The 27,907-nt window shown below is 42.0% G+C and overlaps 1 protein-coding gene across 5 annotated transcripts in view; it reads left to right on the plus strand.

Moving 5' to 3' along the window:
* Positions 1-27,503, plus strand: part of SOX5 (SRY-box 5) — a 673,706-nt gene extending 646,203 nt beyond the window's left edge. For 4 of the 5 annotated variants that reach the window (XM_014959575.1, XM_014959577.1, XM_014959576.1 and 1 more), the window contains 4 exons: positions 9,128-9,236; positions 10,152-10,326; positions 17,691-17,906; positions 21,562-21,865. In XM_014959575.1, coding sequence (XP_014815061.1) covers positions 9,128-9,236; positions 10,152-10,326; positions 17,691-17,906; positions 21,562-21,865 — 804 coding nt within the window. Of the gene's footprint in view, positions 1-9,127; positions 9,237-10,151; positions 10,327-17,690; positions 17,907-21,561 lie in introns of all 5 variants that reach the window. The other variant, XM_014959574.1, reaches the window with a different exon arrangement.
* Positions 27,504-27,907: the final 404 nt, after the last annotated feature.

Genomic DNA, 27,907 nt, shown 5'->3' on the forward strand with positions numbered 1-27,907 from the left:
TCCCCTCCAATGACCATCACATTTAAATACCCAGATACATTTTTCGGAGAAAAATTAAGAGAGAGTCTGTGTGTGTCTTTAGTGCCTCATTATGGCAGGGATGCTTGGGCAGGGGTAGCTAATACAAAATGAGACATGCAGAGGGAGGGACACATGGCACCCACGGATGTGTGCCTGAAACTCCCACTGAAATCAAGGAGAAGAGCAGGCAAAGAGGCAAGGGAAGAACCCTGGATGCTTCCAGGTCCTGCAGTCAGAATGAGAATTAAAGTCTTTGTTCACTCCAAAGGGCAGAGATTGGAAACATTCACAGGCTAGTGTGGATCTGGGAGGACTGCAGCTGTTTATACCTTAGTGGAAATTTTATTAAGCCCAATAAAGATGGATCAACTTCCTCCTGAGAAAAAGCATACAATTGATTTGGAGTTCTTGTTATGTCTTTTGAGCTTTTTGAGTCTTTGGGTTTAAGTTCTAAACTGTGCCCTACAGCCACGAGAGCTAATTACTTCCTGAGATGTTATTATTATTTTTACATAATCATGTGCCTCCAATAGCTAGGGCTTTCATCACATTCATGGGCAGCGGCGTCAGTGCAGTTCCTCTCCTCACCGTAATAAGAGGCTGATTCTTCTCCTGGGGGATTGGCCTGTCCTGTTTGTCCCATCCTAGTATGCAGATGTTGACTTCACTCTCCATCAAACAGCCACTAGTATGTTTTGGGGCTGCAGAACTTTACTTTTAATTGTATTGATGCTGATGCTGGGGAGTAGACAAGCTAAGCCTTACTGCATGACTGGGAAAATGGTGTGGTTTCTTTCTTAGGAGACAGCCTAGATAGTATGTCCCTTCGTTAGGGCTGGAAGAAGTGTAAGCAAAGGTACAGCAGCCTTCATAATTCTCATACCTTCTAGGGAAAAGCAGAAAAGAATAGCCAATAGATCTGTAATGCTGCTGTGCAGTTGAGTCACCCATTGTTTAATAAACAATTGCCAGGAAAGCAGAGACTGTGTTCTTGCTTTCTCTTTACGTGCGTGTAGACCCTCTTTCCCAGGATATCCTGTGTGGGTTGTGATTTTCATCTTGTTTCATTTTTGGTGTACCACCTCTCTTCCCCTATTAACCCTTCTTTGCCTTGCCGATCCATTGCAGCGGCTCTCTCTGACTTGCCGTAAAATCCTTCATTAACATTTACACGGCAGATTTCATCCGGGGATCTCAAAACTCTTCACAATGGGGGGAAAATGTCGCGATCTCCTTCCTGCTCAGTTGGGGAAACAGGACAAAGTCACACAGCGTGTCAGCCCAGAGAGCAGACTAGATGAGAAACTGGGTCACGTAACTCTTAACCTATTTGCAATCAGCGGATTACCGCTGGATCTGGTTGAGGTCGATGCCCATGTCTGCACTGTGAAAACTTTTGTAGGAAAGAAGCAGTCTCTCTCATCATTCTGCTTTCCTTCTGCTTTCCTTTTCATTTCTTCTTTACAGTAATGCACTGGGCCAACCCTACCTCCATTTTCCTTTAAAGGTCCTGACTTACATTGCCTCTCCAAGCTCGTAACCAGAAGGGAGGACCTCAGTGCCCCCATTTCCTGTAGGATTGCTATTTCCCGTCAGTTTGTTTCTATATTTTAATGAGGTAGTCATTCTTTCACAAATAAAAAAGATTTTAAAAAATCTTGAGGGCCTGACAGTTAAGGCTGCCAAGTTATTGAGGATTTTTCTCTTTTAATTTCAGTGGATTCTGCTTTGCCTTTGGTGCTTTGAAAGGTACTGACTTGAGAGCCCTTAGAAACCAAATACCTGCGTCCACAATGTACGGCAAAAACAATGACTATAGAAATTTCAATACATTTCCCTTGTGCCTGGGTGGCTGTTCCTGAGAGGAGAGTGGTTAAATGTCTGGGCCTACTTGATCCATCTGATTTCTCCCCTATAACACCTAATTGGACACCTCTCTGCTGAGTCCATATAGTGCTTCATATAGGTTGCAAATCAAAAGCAATGATTTTCAGGCAGTATTGAATGAATCTGGATTTGAATATATACCTTAAACCAAAAGATGTGGCTCCTTTACGAAGTGATGGAGCCCCAATTAAGACTGAATGTAATAATCTTGAAAGAAGTACCGTAAAATCAGGAAGAACCACAAATAAAGACTATTATTTTATTTTCTTACTTGTAATGTTGCTTTTAGGTTCTGTGGGTGGATTGTTCCATGAAAAAGAGAGATCTCAGATAAGCAAGACTGAAAGAGCTGAGGGGGTGGTGAATGCATTGTTTCTTCGTACTAAACTTTGATGCAACAACAACACAAAAAAAATCTCCCAAATGATAAATTGCTGTGACATTATAAATAATCTTTCATCTTCTTTGGTGGTCCACAGAGTTTATATAATTGCAAGGCTAAAACCCTTCTTTGTTGTTTCTTCCCTTTTCATTAGTACAGTAGAAGACTATAAAATTGTGCAGCCAGAAGGGGTTTAACAATTAATGAGTCAACATTTGAAAGTCTCACTCTGTTTTATCATTTCATGCATGTGCTTTTTATGGGTTTTACAGCCCTGCAAGCGTTACTTAAGCAATGTCCATTGTAATGGCGGATCTGTAACTGCTCTTATTTTCATTTTATTTTGCTTTCCCTAGTGACATGTACCATCAGCAAGAGTCACAATTCCACACTGGCAAAGAAATTCTAAGACAGAGGTTATAATTTTTAGATAAGATTCAGGAGTGCTAGTTTCAGTTCCTAAAACTACCGGCCTTGCTAAGGAACCTTTGGCAAGTTGCTTAATATGTGGCTCAGTTTCCCATCTGGTAAACAGTTAATCCCTTTCTTTGTGAAATGTTGTGGCTAAATTCACTGATGAGTGGAAAACACTTGGGCAATGTGATCTGTTACACAGAAAAACCTAAAACTCAATAGAAGATCCCTTGGAAAAGTACCATAAATTCTCTTACAGCAGTTACAGGTGTAACATGTTTTGAAGTACCATGGCATTAATATGCAGGAATAGAGTCTGGACTGCAAAGAATTCATCATGTGCAAAACCTTTGGGCACCCTGTCACTACTGCCAGTGGTTCCTCTAAGTTCTTCCAGCTCTTTGTCATCCATAATGCCTTCCGACCTCATGTTTTCCACGTTCTGAAAGACTGTGGATGAAGATCTTATAACACAAGCTATTCTGGTGTTTATTATTGCAAGAGGCAGAGGAATTGCACAGAAAGATTCCTTTCACAAAATCATCGCTCCTGTCAGATGTAGGATAAGACTCTTCACCTTTTTGGAGAGCTAAGGAAAATATCATAATGATGAATGGATAACACCTGGCACCACCAATGTGTCTGATAATTAAAGATGTTTTTCTGTCATAAACAGAAGTGAACTTTCATTCTGGGATCGTAGTCTAGCAGCTAGTCTGCCTAGTACTTCAAGATTTAGTGCATATTGACCAAGGTGCATGTCTGAACGATTGGTATTTAGTGGGGCTTGCTGAGAGAAGACTTCTGCCTCAACAGCACGAAGCACGTTAGATGCTGTCACAGGCCCTGCTCAACAATCTCAGTTCAAAACAAGCTTATGAGAACTCAATCGATTTGAAAATGCCACCTTTAGAGTTTAGATATGGGAATTTTTCCCACCGAGCAAGATGGTAAATAGCTGGACAAACTCCACTTGGGGGGGGTGGAGCGGGGGGAAATAGGACTCTAAAAAGGACAATAATAGGCAACCATCTGTTTCTTTTTATGTATTGACACGGAAAGGAACAAAGGTAGCAGGCACTCCGTCCGTCAGCGTATTTGTAATTCTTAGGTGCAAGAAGTGATGAGTGAGTTTCTCCTTGTGGGCAATATGTAACTGTGTTTGGCTCTCTCCAGCTACTCCCATTTATTTTATTTTAATTTTTTGCCTGGCCTTTCAGTTCACTTGGATTAAGAAAGGCAGGAATGTGAAGAGCTGTGCCTGAGCACTCCTCCTCTGGTGTTCTGCGCTGGCCGTATCTCTGCAGGCATCAAACTGAAAAATATTCATATCAGGGGAAATGGGGGGTAGGGTGAGGGGAGTAGAGAAGTGAAGAGTGGACTGCTTCAGTAAAACTGCTAACCTTGAATTATGCAATCGGAAAAACAGCTCTTGCCAAAATACAATTCTAACGGAGTTCAGAGTACTGTCGGCGTTTGCCAGATACCCTAGCCAAAAGGATGTCTCAAAGAGGGGGAGGAGGGATCCGTTGCCATATGCCCAGCATTCGCAGGACTCTGGAAGAACTGTGGAGTCCTTCAGGCGTGGAGGCGTGCACGTGATCTCAGGTGGACCCTGAGTGTTGGTAGCACCATCCAGCACAGGAAAGGAGGAGCAAGGTCAGAGGAGAGGAGGGAAAGATATCAGAAGGTCTTGCTTTCTCAAACCTTCCAAGGTTTTGCTTCATGTTTGTAAAGTAGTGGGAGGAGTTTTGGCAACCATTATCAGGCTGTTCTACATATGTTTTGACTCTTCTTGTTTTATGTTTCTTCTATGAAAGAGACTGCAACCAAGTTCTTGTCATTTTTAGATCAATGTTTTGTTAAACTATGACAGCTATCCATGACAGAGAGCCAAGTAACTTTTGCAGCTGACCACAAAACTGAGTCTGACTTGCGGTGCTTAGTCATTTTTTATATATTTTTTTCTACATGACACATTCCATGTGTGTATGTGTTTTTCATTGTTCTTTCTTTTATAATTAGACCATTGCTAGGAGCTGTGGTGCTAATCAACCTTCTCAAAGAAAGATTACTTTCTTTGATTAATAAAGTTTTAGAAACTTCTCATCACATTGTGGCTATTGATGAAACTTCTCTGGTTATGTTTGGACAATTGGACTATTGTGGGATTGATTGCTCTCTGCAGTATCATCTTCTCTGGTTTGGCCATTACCATTTTAAATGATCCAGACAACAGAGCTCTCACTGCCCCTACGGAGAGTCTCTCCTACAATCCAGTAGAAATGACCATTAGGATAATTTCTCCCAACCTCTTCATAGAGGAAAAAGATATTTATAAGATGCATTTCAGCCTTCTGGGGCCTGATCTGAAATTCAGAAGAAAAAGAATCATTTCATCTTGTGAAATCAAGTAAAAATCAGTGAAATTCATCAGTGAAATTCAGTGAAATCTTTAGCAAGAGATCCCTGTGTTTCTTCTCCTGCAAGAGCGGGGGCGTTCCTTACCTTTTGTTTTCACTGCTTTGTGCTGCCTGACTTTTAGCAGGTCTCAGGGGCATTTCTTTGCCTTATTTCCCTGGGTCTGGACCAACCTTCCCTGTTCTCCCCAGGCATTGCATTGGTTTTAGGCTGCAGTTGGTGCCACTCACGCATTGCTCATAGGATGAGTAGCATTTGATATCTTTGGGGCGTGGGACAAATCTGAAAGGAAGGAATTATCGCTCTGGTTGTTTTCTTGTAGCTTTAAAAACTTGAAAGCATGTATGATTTCACCACTTGAACTCTGTTCCCTGTTTCTTTCTCTGCCCAGCAAGCCAAGTGGATGTAGGGCTCGATAGAACGATAAGTTTGCGCCTGGCCCAGTGTGGTGTGCAGGAATTTACCACTGCCTTCTGAGTTGGAGGGCTGCATCACAACCCCTTTATTAAAGTGTGCTGCTGAGCCCCACGTGCATATACTCCACCTGTTATCCCTGGATGGTACCACAGCTTGCTACTGTTTACACAGCTAATCCACCAGAGCAGAGTGGTGGCAATTTTAGGAATGTGTAATTTGCTGTTGCATTAAGATAATGATGACACATAGATTCTCCCTGTGTATAAACTTGAAACCATTGTGGGTCTCTTGTCAGAAGTTCTCAAATAGGTTCTGTGAGAGGAGGCTGGGCTAGCAATGTCAGCAGGTTGGCCGTTTACTGGGGGTCAGGGAAGAAAGGATTTTTTTTCCTTTTGTTTCTTTGGGGCTTTCATAAATGTTTTCTCCATCAACTGAAGGGCTCTATAGGAAAGGTAAGGAGATGCTTCCATCAAACAAAAAGCAGTAAGTCATCAAGTGAAAGCTTTCTGGCAAAACGACACAAGAACGCTGCTTAGCCTCTTTTGAATATTTTGCCATTGTTAAAGCTTTTCTATATGTCAGGACTGGGGAAAATCAGCTGCTGTGTGTTTAATGGGAAGAGCGTAAGACAGGAAATCAGAACGCTACTTACGTGTAGACAGGCTTCTGCATCTTGCCAGGGTGTTGCTCATCTCTTTCAGCTCTCCCAATGCGGTTGCAGAGGCTTAGGAAAGAGCAGGCCCTAGACTTATTCTTGCCTGAGTACTTTTTAAACTTAAACATTTCTAAACATTTAACATGGGAATGTACAGCTGGCTGTTTCGACACCCTCTATTTCGAGACCAGCCTTGGGCAGAAGTTCTGTTTAACCACTACCTTATCACTCTTTAGCCTGGAGAAGCAAAGACTGAGTGGAGACCTTATTTATGTTTATAAGTATCTAAAGGGTGAGTTGAAGGATGTTGGAGCCGGACTCTTTTCAGTGGTTTCCAGCGATAGGACAAGGAGCAACGGGCACAAGCTGGACCATGGGAAGTTCCATTCAAAAAACTTCTTTAGGGTGGGGGTGATGGAGCAGTGGAACAGGCTGCCCAGGGAGGGTGTGGAGTCCCCTTCTCTGGAGATCTTCAAGCCCCACCTGGATGCTCCTGAGTGATGTGCTCTGGGCAACCCTGCTTTGGCAGGGAAGTTGGGCCAGATGATCTCTAGAGGTCCCTTCCAACTCTGACAATTCCGTGATTCCGTGATTGCTGATGGAATTGCATTGTCACTCTCTGTGTTTCAGTAGCGGGGAGTAAATTGTCCCCGTGTTGAAAGGGTGGTCTCCCTGTGTTTGGGCTGGCCAGAGAGGTGCCTCCTCATCCAGCTCTGCGACCTTCATCCGATGTGGCTGTACCTCCAAATGCAGAACTTTGCCCCGGAGGGATAGCAGCAGAGCACCTGTAGGCTTGTTAGGTCCAGCTCTGAGAAACGAGCTCCTTGCAGGGAGCATCCGCTGACCTTAAGGCTCCATCAGATCATGTGGGCAGAGCGTGGGTCTGAATGTAGCTGCCGCTGCCTTCAACAGCTGCATTTACTGCATAAAGAAAAAGCTGTTAAGCCTGTGCCCTTTGCGCTCTCAGCTCTGTTTCTCTAAGAGGTTTATACATGATTCAAGAAAAGTCCGCAGCAGAATAACCCCCTTCATATAAGAGGAGATGTTCTTTTATATTTTAGGTTGGGGGCAGCATTTTAAAATGATTTCTGACATAAAAGTTTTTGAACTCTATCATTATGGAGTTGACAGTAAATATGTTTTTCCTTTTTCTAAGGGAAACCTGTTGACTTCCGTTATATAACTGAGACCCATTTGGAAGAAATACAAAATCAACTTATTCCTGACTTTCTGTCCACCGACAGGCTGCTTTGGAAACGAGAGCTGAGTTAAAACCGGTAGATCAAAGAGTTTGGTAAAGCTAAATGCCTGAATAGTTCAGGTGCTTATTGGAAGCTTCTCCAAGCTCTCTGGATCTGTTCTGCCTGGAAGCGTTACAGAAACCTTTTTGCTTGAGCTAGGCTGACTCTGCAGCACGCATTTTCCCTGCAAAAACCAAGAGGCTAACTCATCTCGTGCAGTTTTGGTGGCGATGGGTCTGCTTACAGCCCGAGCACCAGCAGTGCAAAAGGGATCCAGGATGACAATGAACGTGAGGAGAAGGAAAGTTAACCTCGCGTGCCCTACTCTGTGGCAGCGGACAAAGTTGGCAGATCAGCCTTTTTTTTCTAACTCTCTCAAGAAAATCTTTGTGAAATGACTTGCAGGAATTTGAACTGTTCTTTGAATTGCAGATGCAGGGACAGCTCATTGCGGGAAGCGTTTCTGTATTCGCATTGTTCTCTTTTCTGTTTTCTTCTGTACTACAACCCGGTGACATTATTAGGCTACGTAGAATAGTTGTAAAGTCTCCGCTTGCCATGTGAAATCTAAAAGTTTTTTTAGTTTGTTGATCTTTTACAGTCATCAGGAGTGGAAGAGAGCAACAAAACAGCAATCTTTCTTTCCAAAAGAAGCTCAAAAGAATTTTTTCGACTGGAGCCACTTTATTATCATTCCGTATCATGTCATTTTCTTAGCTTTGCAAAAGGCACAGCGCCTAACATTTTGAAATGTTAGTATTGCTTTCCCGAAAGATTTATTTTTAAACATATGATTGTCAGGAAGATAGAATGTTTATGAGTAAAATTCATTGGGAAAACAAAAGCAGTTGGAAAATGGAGCACCTTTGTGTTTGCGAAGTCAAACAATTCAGGGGGAAGCGAGGTGTTTTGAAAAGAACATTGGAATTGATGGCCCTGGCACGTTGTTCTGGCAATGTCTTTAGACACCGCTGCAGCCTGACGGATGAATTGGCAGCACGCACTGGCCTGTTGCAATCCAGGGTTCACAGATAGTTCTGACCAGATGAGTGACGGACGGGGTGTTAGTAGGGTTGGGCAAAACAGGCTGGACAAGAGCACAAACTGCTGCCCAAATATCTCGCTTAATTCAGCCTGACCCTTTCCCAAGGCCTGAATAAGTTTGAACTACAGGGTTTGGCTTGTTGTTTTGTTTTTGTTTTTTTTTTTTCCCCTGTGGGCTACTTCCTAAAATATTGCCTTTCAAAAAAAGAAAAAGGGCAAAGTCGCCCGTGTCTCTGCACTTCGATTGCAGGCTGGAAGTGGAGTAAAACAATAAATACAGTGCGAAAGAGCATGTATGATCTGAACTTCCAGTCCAACTTTGCAGTCTCAGGGATGGGGAAAGTTGAAGCATTCTTCAGATGTGCAGCCAATTGTATCATGCCTAACTAAACCGATCTTTTCAACGCTGTGAAGTTTGCTCATCACTAGCTAATAAGCGTGTTATAAAAGGAACTCGGTAGAGTCTGCAACCATATCCCTTCCAGAAAAAATATTGTTAAGTATTCTTAAATAGCTGGCTCAGTAAACTGTTGAGAATGAGTTGTTATCCAGCTTCCCTATCAGCCTTCTAAATTACCTATGAACTTTGCAGTTACAATGTTCAGTTATTTTCCTGATCCAAATCCCATCATCTTGCCCGTATAGGACAAAACGACACTGGAGACCCTGACTCAGCAACTGGCAGTGAAACAGGGTGAAGACGGGAAGTTTAGCCACGCGATGATGGATTTCAACATGAGTGGAGATTCTGACGGTCAGTACAAATGGCGTAGCCTTATTTCCAGGTTCGTGTGTACATGGCGATGGGATCTGGAGGAGAATCCAAGTGCTTTGGAGGCCTGTGAGGAGTAAGAGTGGTTAGCAATAAGTGGCTATGAAACAAGGCAGGAAAAAATGATTCATCATGTGGTGTTTTAATTCTGGAGGTGATTTTTAGCCTTCTCTTTTGTACACTGCACTTCTCAAGACTGGACCAAGAATGTCCTTCTTACGGTAAAAGGGAATAAAAGAGGCAAATAGATGTGGGATAAATGAGATCACACAGTGACCCCATGAATTATAAGCCTCATCATCCACATATGATGCACCCTCTGCATCTGTAGGAACTTCCTTGGTTTGATGAAGTAAGCGTAATGTTCATTTCTGTCTCTGCTGTTGGTTATGTTGTTATGGAGAGGTAAGCACAAAAACATGTGTCAATGTTCATTTGCTAGCTGGGGACTTGCTTAAGACGAAACACCTGATGATTGCCATATATCATCCCATTCCCACCATAAAAAAGGTAGAAAATAGGTAACATAATAAGACCAGCATTCTGAAATCAAGAAAGGAAGAAAGTGAAAAGAAAATCTATATTGATAAGTGTTGGGTTTATATTATTAAGAAGTAAAAGACGGTTTAGGAAATTGTATTTGAAAAAAACAATTGGAACTCTTCATCAAGTCTATGCTATGTGATACTGAATCAATAGAATAACTAAAAACCAGACAATATGCATTGGTATGTATACCATATGTGGTATTTCCTAATGCTTCGAGTAAAAAAAAATAACATTAACCGATTGTGAACACTGACTCAGTGAATGTGCAGAACCTGACATAGGAAGGTGATGGCAGAGGTAGCTGCATAATGAAACATAAGCTGGGAATATTTTTCTCTTTCTTTTTAGGAAGTGCAGGAGTTTCAGAGTCTAGAATTTATCGGGAATCCAGAGGGCGTGGCAGCAATGAGCCCCATATCAAGCGCCCAATGAATGCATTCATGGTGTGGGCTAAAGATGAACGGAGGAAGATCCTTCAAGCCTTCCCTGACATGCACAACTCCAATATCAGCAAGATACTAGGTAAGAGTGATGGAGCACTGTTCTTTCGGTACCAAATCTCAAAAAACTTTCCATCTAATAGAGCTGAGCCCCTGACACAACAGAATTGCTGTCTCCAGAGTGTCTTTTTTGCTACTTAATGACTGCACCAAGGACAACAGTGATAGGAGCTTCTGCCGCGCTGCCCAACGGTCTACATTAACCATAACCTGACGTGTTCTTGTGGCTTTGTAATTACTGAGATGGTGGTGGTGGTGGTTTTGGTGTGAAAACATGAACTGAATAGACAAAAGCAGTTCATTTCATTAGGCTGTGGAACAAGCACAAAACGACTGCTATCGTTTATTTGTCCACACATTTCATCTAACTATATTCTATGGGTAGCACACCACAGGATTCGATTTGTGCCATAGCACTTTCTGTTCAAATCAATGGCCATAGGGAAAAAAATCCTAAAATACATCCTTTTATTTTATACGCTGACAGTTTCAAAGGATTTTTATTATGTTCCTGTTACATTCGATTTCCCTTTAGTACATGATCTCTATCACAAGCTACTTTTATTCTGAATATTTTGAAAAGAATCCTGAAATCAAAAAAAGAAACATCAGAACTAATTTCCTTATCCTCTTCTCTTCACATCCCAAGCAATATTTGTCATTAACATCACCTACCAAATTTCATGCCAAAATCTTCCAACTTTTCACTACTTACTCAAATTCCCAGGACCGCATTCTGTCCTAAGTGACACGCTGAATGATACAGAAGGTGAACGATGAGGCTAATGAATTACTCTTCTGCAGAAAAAAAAAATAAAAAATAAAAAATCCGTGACCAAATCAGAGATATTGCATTTTTATTGGTAAAGACTGTGTTGCAGGACCTAAGCATCCCTCAGGCCAGTGGGCAGAAGCTTAAGCAAGGACAGTGTTTACCGGGGCTGCAGGTCTCATTGGTTTTGCAGACAACTTGGGAGACGGAGCGTAATTGTAATAATGGCAGCAGTAACTGACTGCAGGGCTGGTAAATATGCTGAGTTTAGACTGGTCAGAGGTTTGAAGTTCATCTTGCTGAGAGTAGCTTTATGAAAAGTTAGCAGGGAGCAAGTGGAAATGAGATAAAATTGGTCGGAGAGGCAGAATGTATTGGCTGTAGATGGCAGATGGGGCGATATTAACCCATGATTAAAAGGGTGGTAGGAGATGATTAGATTAGTTATGGGAACAGGATTAGAAGGCTAAATTGGTTATGTTGATGGTAAAATAACCTTATACTGGTTAAAAGGGATTATGCTGGTCAGAGGTGTATGATGTGATTAGGCTGAGGACAGGGCAGTAATAGTTTTGGTCTGTTTCTAAATTGAGAGTAGACCTGGTTAAACCTGTTTTTAAATAATCAGCTTCAGAAATCTACAAGATCGTTCTGAATGGCCCTTTTCATATAGAAAGTACAAAGAGAGCTTGATGTTTTCCCTCTTAACTGATTGTTTTGGATAACAACCTCCGACAGCACGCTGCTAATTCATTCTGCTTAAAACAGGCGCTTGAGCTGGGCTGACATTTTACGCAGTCTCTGGGGATCCTGGTTGACATTTTAAAGGGCTTCTAAGCATTTTATAATACCCTAAAATCTGGTTTTAATAAGCCATTCTGCTGAAATTGTTAACATAAGGAATCACCTTTTACTGTTTGGCGCTAGATCAGGGAGATACGGGGACATCTTTTTCTGATTAGATATACAGTAGTTGGAGTAAAATGTGCAAATTCATTACAGATCCTGTTGAGGTGACAGACAGTATAGCTGACTCCAAACTCTTTCTGTTTTGCTGCCAGATATGGGGGAAAGCAAGGTCTGAAGCAGCAAGAGATGATGGTTCTATTTCTTTCCAGCTTCACATTTCATTTTTTTTTACTCCACCTATGCAATGGAGGGGGATGTCCTCACATCTTCTTTCTTGACAGAAACCTTACAAAGGTCTTCCCTCGATTGCAAAAGGCCAGTCTTTTGAAGTCAGCGGGGAGCTCTCTGTTAACTGGCGTAGGGAGAGCAACTAGAAGCTTACAGTTCAGCCAGGTATTAGGATCTCTTTATTAGAAAGCCACAATTTTTCCCTGCCAGTTTTTTTCGCAGCACTGCTACACATTGAGGTCAGAGAGCCCGTTGTCACGGAGAGTAGCTTAGATGGAGTTGTCACCGACCAAGGGTCATTTTTATAGTAAAATGAGAGGAGGTGCCCTTCCCAGCGCTAGAATTCTCTAGGGATTATGTTTGACACAGTGGTATTATGTTTTGAGCATAAAAATTAGATACATGGATTTGTCACTAAATTCATCTGTGCATACGTTTGTCATCCATCTGTTCATTGCAACTTAAACTTGTGGATAATGATTTTTTTTTAGTAAATTGTTAAAAGTGCTAAAATGGGTCTGCTGGACCCTATCAATTTAATAATGCATTGTTTAGATATTTTTGTAAATATTTTAATTACTTTCACTGAGAAATCTGCATAAAGAGATTAGGAAAAGACAAAGTTGGACACTACCTGCAGAAACTCTCTCTTGTGGAGGGGTGTGTGGATATAAATCTATACACATACCTATACATTATACAAGTGTTTGTGTATGTGAGGGGATTTTTTCAAACATAAAAACAGCCTGGTTCAGATACTCAGACTGAAAAACGTCAGTCTAATGGACTAAAAGTTGGGCAATATTACAAACAGCTGAAAAATCTGGTCAGAAAAGACTTGGTTTAAAATCAGCGATAAGCATTGGCTCCTAACCCCACCTTGTGTGTGTGTGCCCCAGCACAAGTGCCAGGGCACCATGTGGGGACATCTCTTTTTCTGCCCTGGCCTTAAATAGGTGGCATCTACAGCCACCCTCCCAGCCATCCTGTAGGCTCAGCTCTAAGTGAAGGGGCTCTTGTTTTCATAGTCAAGGAGAAAAGCCTCACGTACTTGACCCACTCAAAGCTTTCTAACGCAGATGGTGAGCAGAAAGCTCACCCAACAGCGTAAATCTTCCCTTAAAAGGAAGGATTTTTTCAAGTTTCTTCAATCACACCTTGTTTGGGCTTGAGCTTGGTACCTGTGCCTGCCCGTGTGTGTCTATAGACACATAAAACAATGGCAGATAAAGCTATTACAAATATATTTTGTCCAAGCACAACGCATTTTTAAGCAGTTTTAGTGTGTTGATTGACGGTAGCTTAGCTTGCCTGGGAGTGCAGATTCAAAGGTCACAGTCACATATTCTTCAAACTTTCAAAATTTCACATTAAGAGCAATTGGAGAGCTGATTGGATGCTGTATATTGCTAAGAAAATAAGTGAAAATAATAAAATGTAAAAAACCCAAGGGTTTATCATCAGAAAATGTGCCCTTTTTCAAACTTTATTTTGACAGCATTGTTTGTTTAATTATTTATGGTACTTCAAAACATACTAGTAAATGATATTTAGTATTTTTTGTAAAAACAGTAAAGTCATAGTAAGAAGAGGTATCACTGCAGAAGGCAGCTATTAAAAATTTGCTAGGAAGAGAGGCGAGACTGCCAGGATTTACGTTGCATTGAGTTTGCAGCTTAAGAAGGAAAAACATAACAAATGACATTTCTGTATAAATATTGTATGCGTAACTGTAGGTACAAATATTAGGCATCAAAATTTCGGGTTTTATGGCCCTGATCCTGCAGAGACTTATGTGTTTGCCTAACTTCACCCACTATTTACAGATCTTTTCACATGAGGGGGTAGGAATCTGCCTGCCCAGACCTGACTGTAGGATTGCAACAAGTGAGCTGGTGCCCTGAGAAAGGAACGGTGCTGGGATAGAACATTTTCATGGCAATTGAAACAACTGATTATAATTTCTATTATAATATATTCTTTCTGTCTGTCCATCTGTCTAAAATTATTTCTGAGGTTCTACATTGCAGGTTCCCTCACAGTGTTCTATAGCAGTTTTTAAGATTTGCTTAAAGACTGAGGTTTTCAACTTTATTATTCATAAATAAAAACTGATTCCTCAGCAGGAAATGGGACTGGGGCTGTTTTTCTAAGCCAGTCTACAGCAGGTCTGTGATTAGAAAACTCTGGGTTTAGACTAACTTTTATGATTTTCTTCATGTGCTACAACGCTAGCGTGCCAGGGTCTCTGATGTAGAATTTGAAGGTCAACCTACATCTGGGCATCTTCCTGTAGAGCTCACAGGCTTCACCCTGAATTCTTGACATGGTTCAACACAGGCCCTGTCTATGTTTCCATCTTACTCAGCATTAGTAGGTGCTCAGTGTTTTGGCAGTCGCCACATGTTTATCACTGTGTCATTTAACCCCAAACCTAGGAGTTACTGCGTGTGGAAAGTTGGCGTCGCTTTCTCTGCCAGAAAAAAAAAAAAAAAGCTTGGAATAATTTCTCCGCAGGAGGCAAAGCTGCTGACCGGGGTTCTGGCTGCAGCGGTTTGTTGCCCTGTGTAACACAGAGCCCTGCCACGGATCCCTCTGCACAGCTACGACGTCTGTATGACATGCAAAATGCCCTGCAGTTTAGTCCAAATCCTAGAAACAAATCTAGTCACACTCCTGCATGCTGTACCTAAGCTAATAACGATGTAATTAAACCCTTTCCCATTCCAGAACTAGCTGTGACGTGTTGTAAAAATCATGAAAAATTATGGTTTTGAATGCAAAGTCATGCTTGCCATGAAAGGGATGTCTCTTGCTCCTTTTCAGAACAAAGACGTGGTTATTTACGAATGGGTTGTCTCTAGTTTTGAGGTCAGGCTTTGTCAACGTGTTTGCCCTTCACTCTGGGAGCCCAAACTGCAGCTTGGAGTAAAGATTCAAAGAGTGATGGGGGAAATGGTGTCAATGATCAGGAGGAGGCTTTCTAGAGGGAACCAAACTGTTTTCTTTCCTGGGGAGGGTAACGACACTCTTTATATTGTGAGTCTTAGGGGCACAGTGAGCTAAGACCAGCCTGAGTAATAGCATGAGCTGAGTACGGTATGCGTAACCATAAAAAATGAAGTTTCTGAGGTTCTACATTGCAGGTTCCCTCACAGTGTTCTATAGCAGTTTTTAAGATTTGCTTAAAGACTGAGGTTTTCAACTTTATTATTCATAAATAAAAACTGATTCCTCAGCAGGAAATGGGACTGGGGCTGTTTTTCTAAGCCAGTCTACAGCAGGTCTGTGATTAGAAAACTCTGGGTTTAGACTAACTTTTATGATTTTCTTCATGTGCTACAACGCCAGCGTGCCAGGGTCTCTGATGTAGAATTTGAAGGTCGACCTACATCTGGGCATCTTCCTGTAGAGCTCACAGGCTTCACCCTGAATTCTTGACATGGTTCAACACAGGCCCTGTCTATGTTTCCATCTTACTCAGCATTAGTAGGTGCTCAGTGTTTTGGCAGTCGCCACATGTTTATCACTGTGTCATTTAACCCCAAACCTAGGAGTTACTGCGTGTGGAAAGTTGGCGTCGCTTTCTCTGCCAGAAAAAAAAAAAAAAAGCTTGGAATAATTTCTCCGCAGGAGGCAAAGCTGCTGACCGGGGTTCTGGCTGCAGCGGTTTGTTGCCCTGCGTAACACAGAGCCCTGCCACGGATCCCTCTGCACAGCTACGACGTCTGTATGACATGCAAAATGCCCTGCAGTTTAGTCCAAATCCTAGAAACAAATCTAGTCACACTCCTGCATGCTGTACCTAAGCTAATAACGATGTAATTAAACCCTTTCCCATTCCAGAACTAGCTGTGACGTGTTGTAAAAATCATGAAAAATTATGGTTTTGAATGCAAAGTCATGCTTGCCATGAAAGGGATGTCTCTTGCTCCTTTTCAGAACAAAGACGTGGTTATTTACGAATGGGTTGTCTCTAGTTTTGAGGTCAGGCTTTGTCAACGTGTTTGCCCTTCACTCTGGGAGCCCAAACTGCAGCTTGGAGTAAAGATTCAAAGAGTGATGGGGGAAATGGTGTCAATGATCAGGAGGAGGCTTTCTAGAGGGAACCAAACTGTTTTCTTTCCTGGGGAGGGTAACGACACTCTTTATATTGTGAGTCTTAGGGGCACAGTGAGCTAAGACCAGCCTGAGTAATAGCATGAGCTGAGTACGGTATGCGTAACCATAAAAAATGAAGAACAAGAGGAAGTCAAGTATGACATACGACATTATGAACCCATTAAATTGAGAAACTATTCAAAACTTTTTTCCAATGGGAAAATTGACTATTTTCCAATAAAGTTTTCCTTCTAGGCTGCACGTTTCACAGCTTGGACCATTCCCATTATTTGAAACATACCTTACCCTGAAGCACTTCTGTAGTTCATGGAAAAATAAAACAGGGCAACCCATTCAAGAAATTATACTTTCTGCTCCCATGTAATATCCCTTTAAGACATATTAGTTTCTAATTTTCAGGAGGCAGTTGAAAATAATTGTAAAGTCTTCCTTATTTCCCTAGCTCAAATATAGACACTAACATAGGCAGTGTCAGAAACAGGGCTGCCAACAATGAAACCATAGTGCAGCTCCGTGGAGAGGTATGCCAGTATCCCAGTGCTCTTCCCTTCATAGAATCATATGGGGTTGGAAGGGACCTCTGGAGATCATGACACATACTAAATTCTTTAAGTTGGAGCTGGCAACGTTCACCAGGCTTTGGTCTTGGAGAGAAAACCCCAGTGAGACGTATGGGATAGTTTATAGCTCTTAGAGGCATTGCTGCAGGGGCTTTGCAGGCTCCTGTACCCAGCAGCATTTACGATCAGTTCGTGTTCTGCTTCTCACAAACGTGGAAGCTGGAAAGATAGGTTATTTGTCATGAAAGACTAAGCTGTAGACACGTGCCTATCCAGAGTTTATGCCTTGATCCAGCTGTGGTGGGGCACAGCGACTAGATTGCAGCGCGTGGAATTGGTGCCTCCTCCAGAAGAGGAGGTGAAAACGGACCCGTGGCCAAAGAGAAGTCAGGGGGAATTGGCAGAACAGACTCTGTGTATCTAGGGGTTTCTTTGGCCATTCCATTTAAATACACTGCCTTGTTTTCTGAAACAAAGTGTCAGGGGTTTCTCGTCGTCGGGATGGTGGTTTTACTTCCCACCTGAAAAACATTATAATGTAGATGCGTTTCATTAAAATATTGAGTCAAAACTTCCAGTCTCCCCTCTCTCTGCCTCTTGGCCATAGCCAAGAGGTTTACCAGTCAAATATAAACAAGACCTGACCCCTGTCTAGAAGCTCTGACATATTCCCAGCCCAAAGCGTTATGACCGTAGGTATCTTGTTCTGGGTGACCTACTTGTTTCTCTGCCTTTCAGTGTTTATTGAAGAGTAGAATCTCATTTCTCATTCTTTTTTTCTTTTTTTTTTTTTTTTATCTCGCTGGAAAGCTATGACAAACCTAGAGAAGCAGCCATACTATGAGGAACAGGCACGACTCAGCAAGCAGCACCTGGAGAAATACCCAGACTACAAATACAAGCCAAGGCCGAAGCGTACCTGCCTTGTAGATGGCAAAAAATTACGCATTGGCGAGTACAAGGCTATCATGCGCAACAGACGCCAGGAGATGAGGCAGTATTTTAACGTTGGGTATGGGACCTTTAAAAACTACCGCTCGTTTCAGCAAAAAAAAAAAAAAAAAAAAAAAAACCAACCCTGAATTGGAAAGACCCCATGCTGCTGGGAAGTGACGTGCTTTTCTGCCAGCCCTAAAGGATTTAAAACAATGTGTTCCAGGAGGAAGTTAGCAGTTAGGGATTTTTTTTCTGTTGGCTCTGCTATATACTCATCTTACAGCTTTGGCCAACTGTCTCATTTCCACTCTGATCATGCAAAAGGGAAAAAAAAAAAAAAAAAAAGCTTAATTTGGTGTGGTAAATGCTATATTTTATTGGCAAGGACATTCTATATTGCTAACAGAATATGAAGCTTATACTTTAAAACAATGTGTTCCAGGAGGAAGTTAGCAGTTAGGGATTTTTTTTTCTGTTGGCTCTGCTATATACTCATCTTACAGCTTTGGCCAACTGTCTCATTTCCACTCTGATCATGCAAAAGGGAAAAAAAAAAAAAAAAAAGCCTAACATTTTCCAATGAAACATAAGTCTTGTAATAAAGCCTTGTAAGTATTACTTTATTACGAGGCCTCAGAGAGTATATCTGAATGAATCTATGGTAGTGCCTCACGATCCAAAAGCCAAAAATACAAGTTTGCATTCAGTATGATCTGTAACAAGCGGTCTGCAAAAGGACTGCTGAATATACTGAACTTGAGCTGGAATATGGACTTGGCTCAGTTAATTTGTACCAGGCATGAAGTTGTCGGCATTGTTCATCGTGACAGCATTTGTCATACTAGGGAGTGTCTTCCAGTACAGTAAGCTAAATGCTCTGTGCTGAGCATAATTTTCAAGAAGACTGGTTCTGATAAACAGATAATAGATCAGCCTGATATGCTTAGATTAAAATCTGCCTAGAAAACTAGGATGTATTTTCCTTCTGCAAAGATTCCTTGGTTTTGGTTACAGTAGATCAAAAGAATCGGAAATAATCAAATATCCTGCAATATTTCTGTATTCACTCCGGAAAATTGAAAGCTACATAGTGGTCTTAAAAAAAAAGCACAACCAGCAACAAGAGCAACCCTCAAAAATAATGGAATTTGTGTTCTGTCTCATCTGAATTTGGAATCGCCTTAATATTAACTGAGTGGCGCATCCCTCTAGTTAATGACTAGAAGGAGCAATAAAGGAGAGAATATCTGTCCAGCAACTGCTAAGTGTCATCAGACTGTGTTTTAAACAGCTACAGTGTGCATTGTTATAATAAGCCGCTCAGCAGAGAAATTTGAGCTGCTTAACCCTGTGGCGCTGGCAGGTCCAGTGATCCCAATGGTAAGCACTGAAACAAACACAGGGAAGTCAGCCAACATTTGGCATCAAGAGATTAAAAAAAAAAAGAGGAGGGGGGCCTTCTGAAAAAAGAATAGGTGGCAACACAGTCCCCAAAACACTGCTTATCTGGTTAACATGCGTGCTTCATCATGGGGAAAAAAAAAAAAATAACCTTGTAACATCCTGCATATAATTTAGCTTTCGAAAAAAAGGCTGACATTGAAATCAAGACATTTCAGGGGATAACTTGCATTGGGGCACTAGAGCACAGAACCTGGGGTGAAATCTTTATAGGAGTTACTGACAAAGCAGCCGACGGGGTCAGCGTTGGATGCTGGCAGTCACAGTGCTACAGATGCATTCCTGGTTTTAGTTCCCCATCTGCTGCATCACCTGGTACGGGTCATTTCGGGCTAAACTCCTAAACACCAGTCCAGCTCCTGCCCGGGCACCAAAATACGTGATGGGGTTTGCAAGAGCTGTGGCTGTGCCAGCTGCTGGGACATGCTGAAAGCCTCTCTGAAGGCATTACAGCGGGAAGGACCTTTTTGGAACTCTTGTACTTAATTCTTCGATGTCTCCGTGTCCTTATCTTTAATGGTGGTAGGGTAAGCTCACCTCACTGGGCTGCTGAGAGCCCTAATACATTAGTATCTGAGGACTGCTTTTTGTTGTGTGGGTGTCTATTTTTGTCAGTTAGGTTGACGGTTGGACAAGATGATCTTTAAGGTCCCTGCCAACCTAGAAGATTCTGTGATTCGGAGATCCTCCGGAGTGGACATCCTATAGAAGGGGGAAAATACTATTCTTAAATTATTTAAGATTTGAAAAGCACTCTGAAAAGCACCATTTAAGTGCAAAGTGTTCCTATTGTTAAATATTAAAAGCAATTTAAGTGTGCTGAATCTTGTTAAGAGAAATGCTGACTCCAGAAAACAAAAGCCTTCCTATTGAATTAAGAACAAAATGCAAATTAGATCCGCTCCCTCCTTTAAGAGCTTGGATCTTCAGCTGCGACAACTTCTGCTGGTTTTCAGAACCGGGGAAATAAGGGCTGTGGGGAGGGAGGCCCCTCGCTCGACCGGCGGGCAGGAAGGATCTGAAAATGCAGCAAGGGATTCCAAACAAATGTAAAGCTGTTTGGCAGAGGAGAGCCTTTCAGGATCACCGTGCTGTGCAAGGCTTACTGTACAGCCAGGGCACAGGCAGGCAGGGGAACAGGGGAGGGTTTCATTCTTAATTAAGAATGTTCATCTCAAGAGACTCTGCCCTGTCTCCTGTGGCAAGGCTTTTCAGTGCAGATGGACACACCGCTGATGACATTACAATGTGCGGCGTGTACCGAGGAGTATTACTGCAATGGAATTACTTCATGCAGCAAGGAAACAAAAGGAGCATGAATTTTAAACCTCTAGGCTCATTGGGACCCTGAAGCTTCTCAGGGAAACAAACACTGGTATAACACAGCTAGTGTTCTTGATGCAAAGGGAATTTCTATGGCCTGGAATAATTCTTCTTTCATTGCTGCAGACAGGTTTCCAAGGCTTAGATGCCGTATAAAGGCATCCTGTAGAGGATTTTCTCAAATGCCCGTGTTGCTTGCTTACTTTTTATTTATTTTTAAATAATACATGCTTCCGTTTTAAGTCTGCCTTTTTCCGATTTTACCCACCTTCCTTCCAAGGTTCTGCCTTTCACCAGTGCCGCTCACTGCGGAAACCCTCACCTTCCCACGGGAGGCCCTTAGTGATCATCCTGTGAACCCGTGTTGCCCCCAGAAAGCCCACTGTTCCTCTCCCTGAGAATGGCCAGGTCCCTGAGTGCAGGTGGAGTGTCTCTTTGGAGACACCTGCCTTGCTTTCCCCTGATCTGTTGGTGCTTTCCCACAGCACCTCCCCATCCCCGCGCAAACACTGCGTCTCTCCCGTTGGCAGGGTGTTACTTTTATGTCTAGCCCTGCCAGCAGTTTGGATTATTTAAAAGGGAGATTTTTTTCCAAAATCCGTGGTTTTCAAGTTGGACCGCAATTGAAAAGTTTTTTATTTTTGGCTGGGGACAAAAATATGGGACATCCCGTTTACCCAGCACAGAGTCGAGCTGAAGCTGTGTGGTTCAGGCAGAGCTACAGAGATGGGGGTTTCTTAGCAATGACGTTGGTTTGGGGTTGATGTTCATTTCAGGAGCATCAGTTGGTGAATCTGGAACATTGGTGTAAGGGTGGTCTTTTATGGGCCGTCCAGGAGCTTCCTGTGAACGCACAAGAGCGTATGCTCCGGCCTTGCAGAGTGCTGTTGTCTTGCCCTCTGCTTCTTCCAGCATTCAAACATCCTTCTGCTTTTTCTCCACGGCAGGCAACAAGCACAGATCCCCATCGCCACGGCGGGCGTCGTTTACCCAGGAGCCATCGCCATGGCTGGAATGCCTTCCCCACACCTGCCCTCCGAGCACTCGAGCGTGTCCAGCAGCCCCGAGCCCGGGATGCCCGTCATCCAGAGCACTTACGGCATCAAAGGCGAGGAGCCTCACATCAAAGAGGAGATGCAGACCGATGACGTCAATGGAGAGATCTACGATGAGTACGATGAGGAAGAGGATGACCCCGATGCGGACTATGGCAGTGACAGTGAAAATCACATTGCGGGGCAAGCCAACTGATCAGGGTCCAAATATCCCGTGACCTACAGGACTTCAAGGAGAAAAGAAAAAAAAAAAATAAATAAAGCCCCATCTGGTTTATCCTTGCCAGTGGCCAAGCACATTAACTTTCTCATACACTGACTGTTACTTTAACTGTTAGTCTTAACTAGTTGGGACATCAGCTGACTAATAGACATCAGCCTGCATCAGAAGAAAAAAGGCTCAGAAGAAAGGAAACAAAGACAACGACGACAACAACAACAGAATGATATAAGCTATGGGTAAAATAATGCCAGTAATTCAGCTGCTATACCCAAGCACTGAAGTCTTACCCGTCGACCTTTTATTATTATTATTTTTTTTTCAAATAAACTTTATGGCTGTTTGTTCTACAATGTTCTAGAAATTCTCACTCAGGTACACAGTGCCAACAAGTGGCTTGTGAATGTGTTTTGTTGTTTTGTGCTACAGTTTAAAGAGAAATAATTTTTTTTTTTTTTTGGTAATGCACCTGACAGGAAAAGAAAAAAGATAAAATTCCTTTGACCCCCCCGCCCCTCCTCTGTCTCTTCCTCCTCCTCCTCCTCCTCCTCCTCCCTGGAAAATCTGGGTCAGAAGTGTGTGTGCGTGTGCGTGCGTGCCTGTGCGCGTGGCTGGCAAGGAAGGAAGTGGGGAGTCTGTTTCTGTTAACCCCAACAAGCAATTATTTCCTTTCAAGAGAGGACTTTCTCTTCATCAGTTGCACACCATACTGAGTCTTTGAGCAAGTGCCAAATTTGTACTAAAGCGCTGAACTAGTCCAATTTGCTTTTTTTTTTTTTTTTTTTTTCTTCTTGTTTTGTTTTTCTTTTGCTTTTCTTTTGCTTCCTGCTCTGTCTTAAGTTAGGACAGTGTTGTATCTTAGACAATCCCTTGAAGATCCTGATATACCAGCAGCTGGTGAGATTAGACATCTATTTTTTGGTTTTGGTTTTGCTTTTTAAAGGAAACTGTAGGTGCCGTTCTCAGGTGAAAAAAGAGAGAGAGAGAGAGACATAAGAAATTTAGAGAAAAAAAATATTTTATGATCTTGGATTTCCATGTGTGCGTGTTTATGGTACTAATAAGAATAATATCAGACTATCGTGAGCAAAAAGCATGTTCCAGAATGAAGTCCCGCACCCTCCAAATGACTTGGTCTGTAAAGAGCCTTTGCTTTTAATTTACACTTCAAGTGGCAGCATAAACAACATAAAAAAGGCTTATCCAAAATGTGATTTGTTCAGCACAGGGCAGGGCAACGGGAAACGTTACCTCCTTGCTGAGTGTAATTAGGTTACTGTGATGTCCATTTTTAATGAACTTCTACCTTCAGGGTGGCTGAGTACTGATCTCTGATTCAAAAGGCGATTTATTTTAAACTGACTTTTTTTTCTCCTTTGCACTTGAAGAAATCTATTTTTATCAGTGGGTTGTTTGTGTAGGCAGGAAGGCTAATAGCTATGAAGAGATTTCCATATTCAAAGTCGGCATGTAAGAATCCAGACCTTTGCGGTGCTGAGTTTCCTTCGCTGCTGCTTCTCACAAGTGAAAAATGGGTCTCCTGGGCTATAATATTTGGGGTATTGTTCTAGGGCCCTTAGGCATGTTGCTTGGGCAGCTTTGCCTTCCTTGGGCACCAGCAGCCAGATGAGGAAGGCAGGTTGACATAGCTGTAATCCTGAGCCAGTTAGCCTCTTGTATTTCCAGTGAGGTCACTGAAGGTTACCCTTTATTTCAGAAAAAAATTATGTAAATACAAGTGAATCGAAGAGTCTCTCTTCATCTCCTCACTCTGTAGAAGGAGAGGACCTGGGCTTGTGTAGCAAGAGAGAAGCATTATATCTAAACCAGCCAACCAACCAACCAACCAACCAAGAAGGCTACCTCTAATTCCAACCAGTAGCTCTCCAGGAGCTCCTCTCTGGCCTGGGAAGCAGAGTCTTAGGATTGTACTGAGGCAAAAGCCTTCCTCTGAGTCACTTTTCTAGCTGAGGATGCCGCCTTGATAGTCACGTTGCTCCCTGGTAAATCCCAGCCCCTGCAGAGAGACCCATGGCTATTGTTACCACTTTTAACTTATGAAAATAGCCATTTTAGTGCCAGTGAGATCCCAACCCAAGCGTTCACCAGCACCGTGGTCTTCAGTATACTTGGCAGCGCTGATTTTGCAAATGGTGCCCTCCATCAGGGAGGTTCAGCCCTTGGTGCAGTGGGTCATTTCAGCCCAGGTGGGGGATGGAAGGGGCAGGTCGGGGGAGAGGCTGGGCAGGAGATACGGGAGGTCTTTCTTTGCCTCTTGAAACCCCACTTGAAGTGTAACTTGCCCTCTGCAGACCTCGTGCAAAGCAAACAAGCCAATGCCAGTGAAGACTTAGGACAATACTCCGACGAGCGGTTTGGGTGTGTGATAGTTTTACCCTGCAACGTCTGTTTTATTTTTTTCTCCCGTTTTTCCCTTTTTTTTTGGTTTTCCACCTCCGCCTCGAAAAATTCTTTTCTATTTTCTCTCTCTCAGAAGATTTGCTCTGAAGTTATGCTTGGAGTAGCTGATCAAATCCTCCATGTCAGAGAGGGTTCTTTTTGTTTGTATTTTATGACTGTTGGTTTTTGTTTTGTTTTTTTTTTCAGTTGAACTGCCTCTTCTTGCTAGTGTTGTAATGGTTTTAATAATAATAATAATAATAATGGTCAGCTGTTCCCAGATTAGTAAATTATGTATAATTTATTTTATCCCCCCCCTTTTTTAACTTTATTTTATTCTGTTCTAATTTGGCAGTGCAGCAAATGAAGCTGTTAGGCTATTTAAAATGGATACCCCTCCCCACCTTGCCTTTTTATATATATATAAATATATATATATACATATGAAAACAAATCACTTCTTCTTCTGCTCACACCATTCCTCTTTCTTTTATTTTAATTTTGGCCCCAGCCATGTCAACTTCTGATGTTTATTATGATGGAGTGAATTAATGGGAGTGTTGTTTTCAATCTTAATTGACTTCTGCTCTCTCATCACTCATTTTAGTTATTTAATTACACCAGTCATCTAGAGCCAATTTTTTTGAAGCACTCTGTTTGGATAAGAAGGAAAAAAAAAATAATAATAGACAATTGTTTTTATATCATTATTATGTACAATGTGAAAACAGATATTTGCTCCTTTTTTTTTTTTTTTTTAAACTTTTAAATTTGTTCCCTGTCTTTGTGAACAAATTACTTCTGACTCTTGTGGGTTCACCTCACATTTGCTGGATGCTTGATTTCCACCACGTTATAGAGACTCTTCTGGTTTAATCGTGTCACTTTGGGCTACCAGAATACTTTGTTTTAGCTCCAGGTAGGTGCCGCTGCGGCTGGCCGTGATTGGAGCGAGTCTTAAGAGGCTGGAAAGCCGGCCGTGGGGGAAGTCAAGGGGGAAAAAGGCCCTTTGACTTCAGCAGGACCGAGTTTCAGCCCCAAACTGGGGGGGCTGCGCCGCAGGAGATGCTCCTGGAGGCAGCCCCCTCTCCGGGGACAGGCTGGAGGAGCTGCCGTGCCGGGGCTGCGGGACCGAGCTCTGCTCTGGGCGATGGATGGATGGATGATGGATGGATGGGGGGACAGAGCCCTTCTTTCTGCAGGAGTGCTCTGCTTTGCTCGCTGCCTTGGCCTGGGCGAGGGCTCAGATAAACACTGATTTTTCTTAACCGTGTACACATTTCCATCTGAGAGACTGCACTAGAGCCTGGGGTCCCATCAGGCTTTTCCAATGGGGTAGCTCCAGCCGACTATCCACGGCCTGCATTTGGGTGTCGAAACCCATGCAGCAATGTTAAAAAATTAAAAAAGGAAAAAAAAAAAAAAAGAAAGAAAAAAAAAAAAAAAGGCTCTGGGATCCCAAACCAGCAAAATACTTAACGCCTGTGCTAACGTTTTGCTGGTCCAAGGATGAGCGCCCATATATCCTGCAGCAGTTGAAGACCAGATTTGAAAATGAGGCCCTGTTTGTCCCTCTTTAATTTCTTAGGAAAAAAAAAAAAACAAAAACAACCCAAAACAAAGCAAAACATACATTTATAAAAAAAGGATCTTCTTGTCTTGTTTCTTTTTTTTTTTTTTTTTTTTCTGTGCCCTGGAGCTTGTAGAAAAACCAGGTTAGAAGAGATTAGGATGGTATTAACCTAAAAGCGCATGGAGGCAGTAACGCCGAGGCGGGCTCCCTTCCCCTCTTCCCTGGGACCCTGGTGAGCAAGGATGATCTTGGGGAGCTGCCAGCAGGGTTGGGGGGGGGGATGCAGACCACCTCCTCCTAAATTTGGGGAGCCGCTTAGGCTGTGCATCTCGCAAACTTACAAAAGAACAACACCAGCAGTGGGGAAAAGGGGAAAAGAAAGAGGGAAAAAAAAAAAAAAAACTGAGGCACTTGCTTCTAAGCTCAATTAAATAACACAGAGTATATCCTTTTTCAATTTATTCATGCCTTATATTAGTAAAATAGGATTTTTAAGTGCATTTAACATCTTTATTTAACCGTTCCGCTATATTAATCAGGCCCCCAGAAAAGAACACTAGCTATTATTATAGCATTTAATTAGTTTTGTAACCAAATCCTCTTATTACGAATGCATATGGAAGAAATTCTTTCTTCGAAGACATTATTTCAAAGATTTGGTTACTGCAGTAGACTCTCTCTTTAATTAAATCATTTTTTAGAAAGTAAATTGTTTTTAACCTTTTTACAGCACATTTTCAGAGCTTTTTCTTTTTAATCCAAAGAGATGAGCTGTTATTGTCCCCGAAGAAGCCTCTGACATCACGTTCGTAACATCAAAAATAATTATACTCCGTGGAAACATAGACCTTACTTAGCAAGAATTCATCTGCTAGAATGAACGGCAACTATATGATATCTCGTACCTTTAAGGGCATGTTGTATCGGATAGGAAGTATTTTTATCTGCCCACTTCTCGATAGAATCGTACCTTCAATTTTGCAAAGAACTGTGTGTAATTCACTAGATGTGGATTCAAGTGTATCCTCAATTCACAGGGCATGGGCTGGCTGTTTAGCTTGGTTTATATTTACATTTTTTCAACTTTATCTTAACTTGTCAGTTTCCCAGATTGAAGAACATGTCAAGTTCGTTTTTTTTCTACTGACTGATTTCTCTACTCCCCAGTGTTTTTGTCACTGGTTTGCTGAAACAGTATTTATATAGCTCCATTGGCTCTAAAGCTCTTACTCCTTCTAACGTTTTGGATTTTACAAGTGAAATGAAAATAGAAAAGAAATAGAGACAATCAAATGCCTGGAGCTTAAAACAAAGTATGTGCAACCTACCATCTCACTTGAAATTTAATAAAAGAAATAATTATGTAAATATAACATAGAGTTATAGATTTATATTTTGTTCATAACACATAGTGTAATATAAGTTGTATATTTTCATGTTTTGGTTTTATGTTATCATTCATGCCACAATAAATAAAAAAAAACAGGAGTTGATGTACTCTTTAAAAAAAATACAATGTGGGTTGCCACCATCCTGGGTTTTTTGTTTTGGTTTTTGGTTTTTTGTTTCTTTTGCATTCCCCTTTTTCAGTATTATTGCCCTGCAAGGCACCAATAAAACAGCAAATGTGTTCTTTACCTATCCTGTGGTCTGTTTCCCACTTATTACAGCGCAGGGTGTGCTAGTTAGTTAATTTTCTTGTCAGGACAACAAAACAGCCGGGCTCAAGGAGCAGAAAATGAGATTTAGAATCAGCTTACCAGCCTGCTCCAAAAGTCGAGGTTTTCATCAAGTCACAGGAAAAAGATTCACTCCCATCTTTAAAATATAGGCATTAAAACAGAAGAAAAACTTGATTACTGAACCATGTAGAACAGTGCAAGGTCCAGTTCAGAGTTGGGGCACCCGTGAATGGGGATGACTAAATCCAGAGGTTTGTTCCCAGGTTATGTTCACTCTCTACAGGCTTGTCTGTTCGGAGCCCAGAGCAAATTCAGGGAAATACCCAATTATAAACGCCAGTGACACAAAGCTATGGAAAAAAT

This window comes from Calidris pugnax, unplaced genomic scaffold (assembly GCF_001431845.1).
Source record: "Calidris pugnax isolate Ruff unplaced genomic scaffold, ASM143184v1 scaffold316, whole genome shotgun sequence".
NCBI classification, from domain to species: Eukaryota; Metazoa; Chordata; class Aves; order Charadriiformes; family Scolopacidae; genus Calidris; species Calidris pugnax.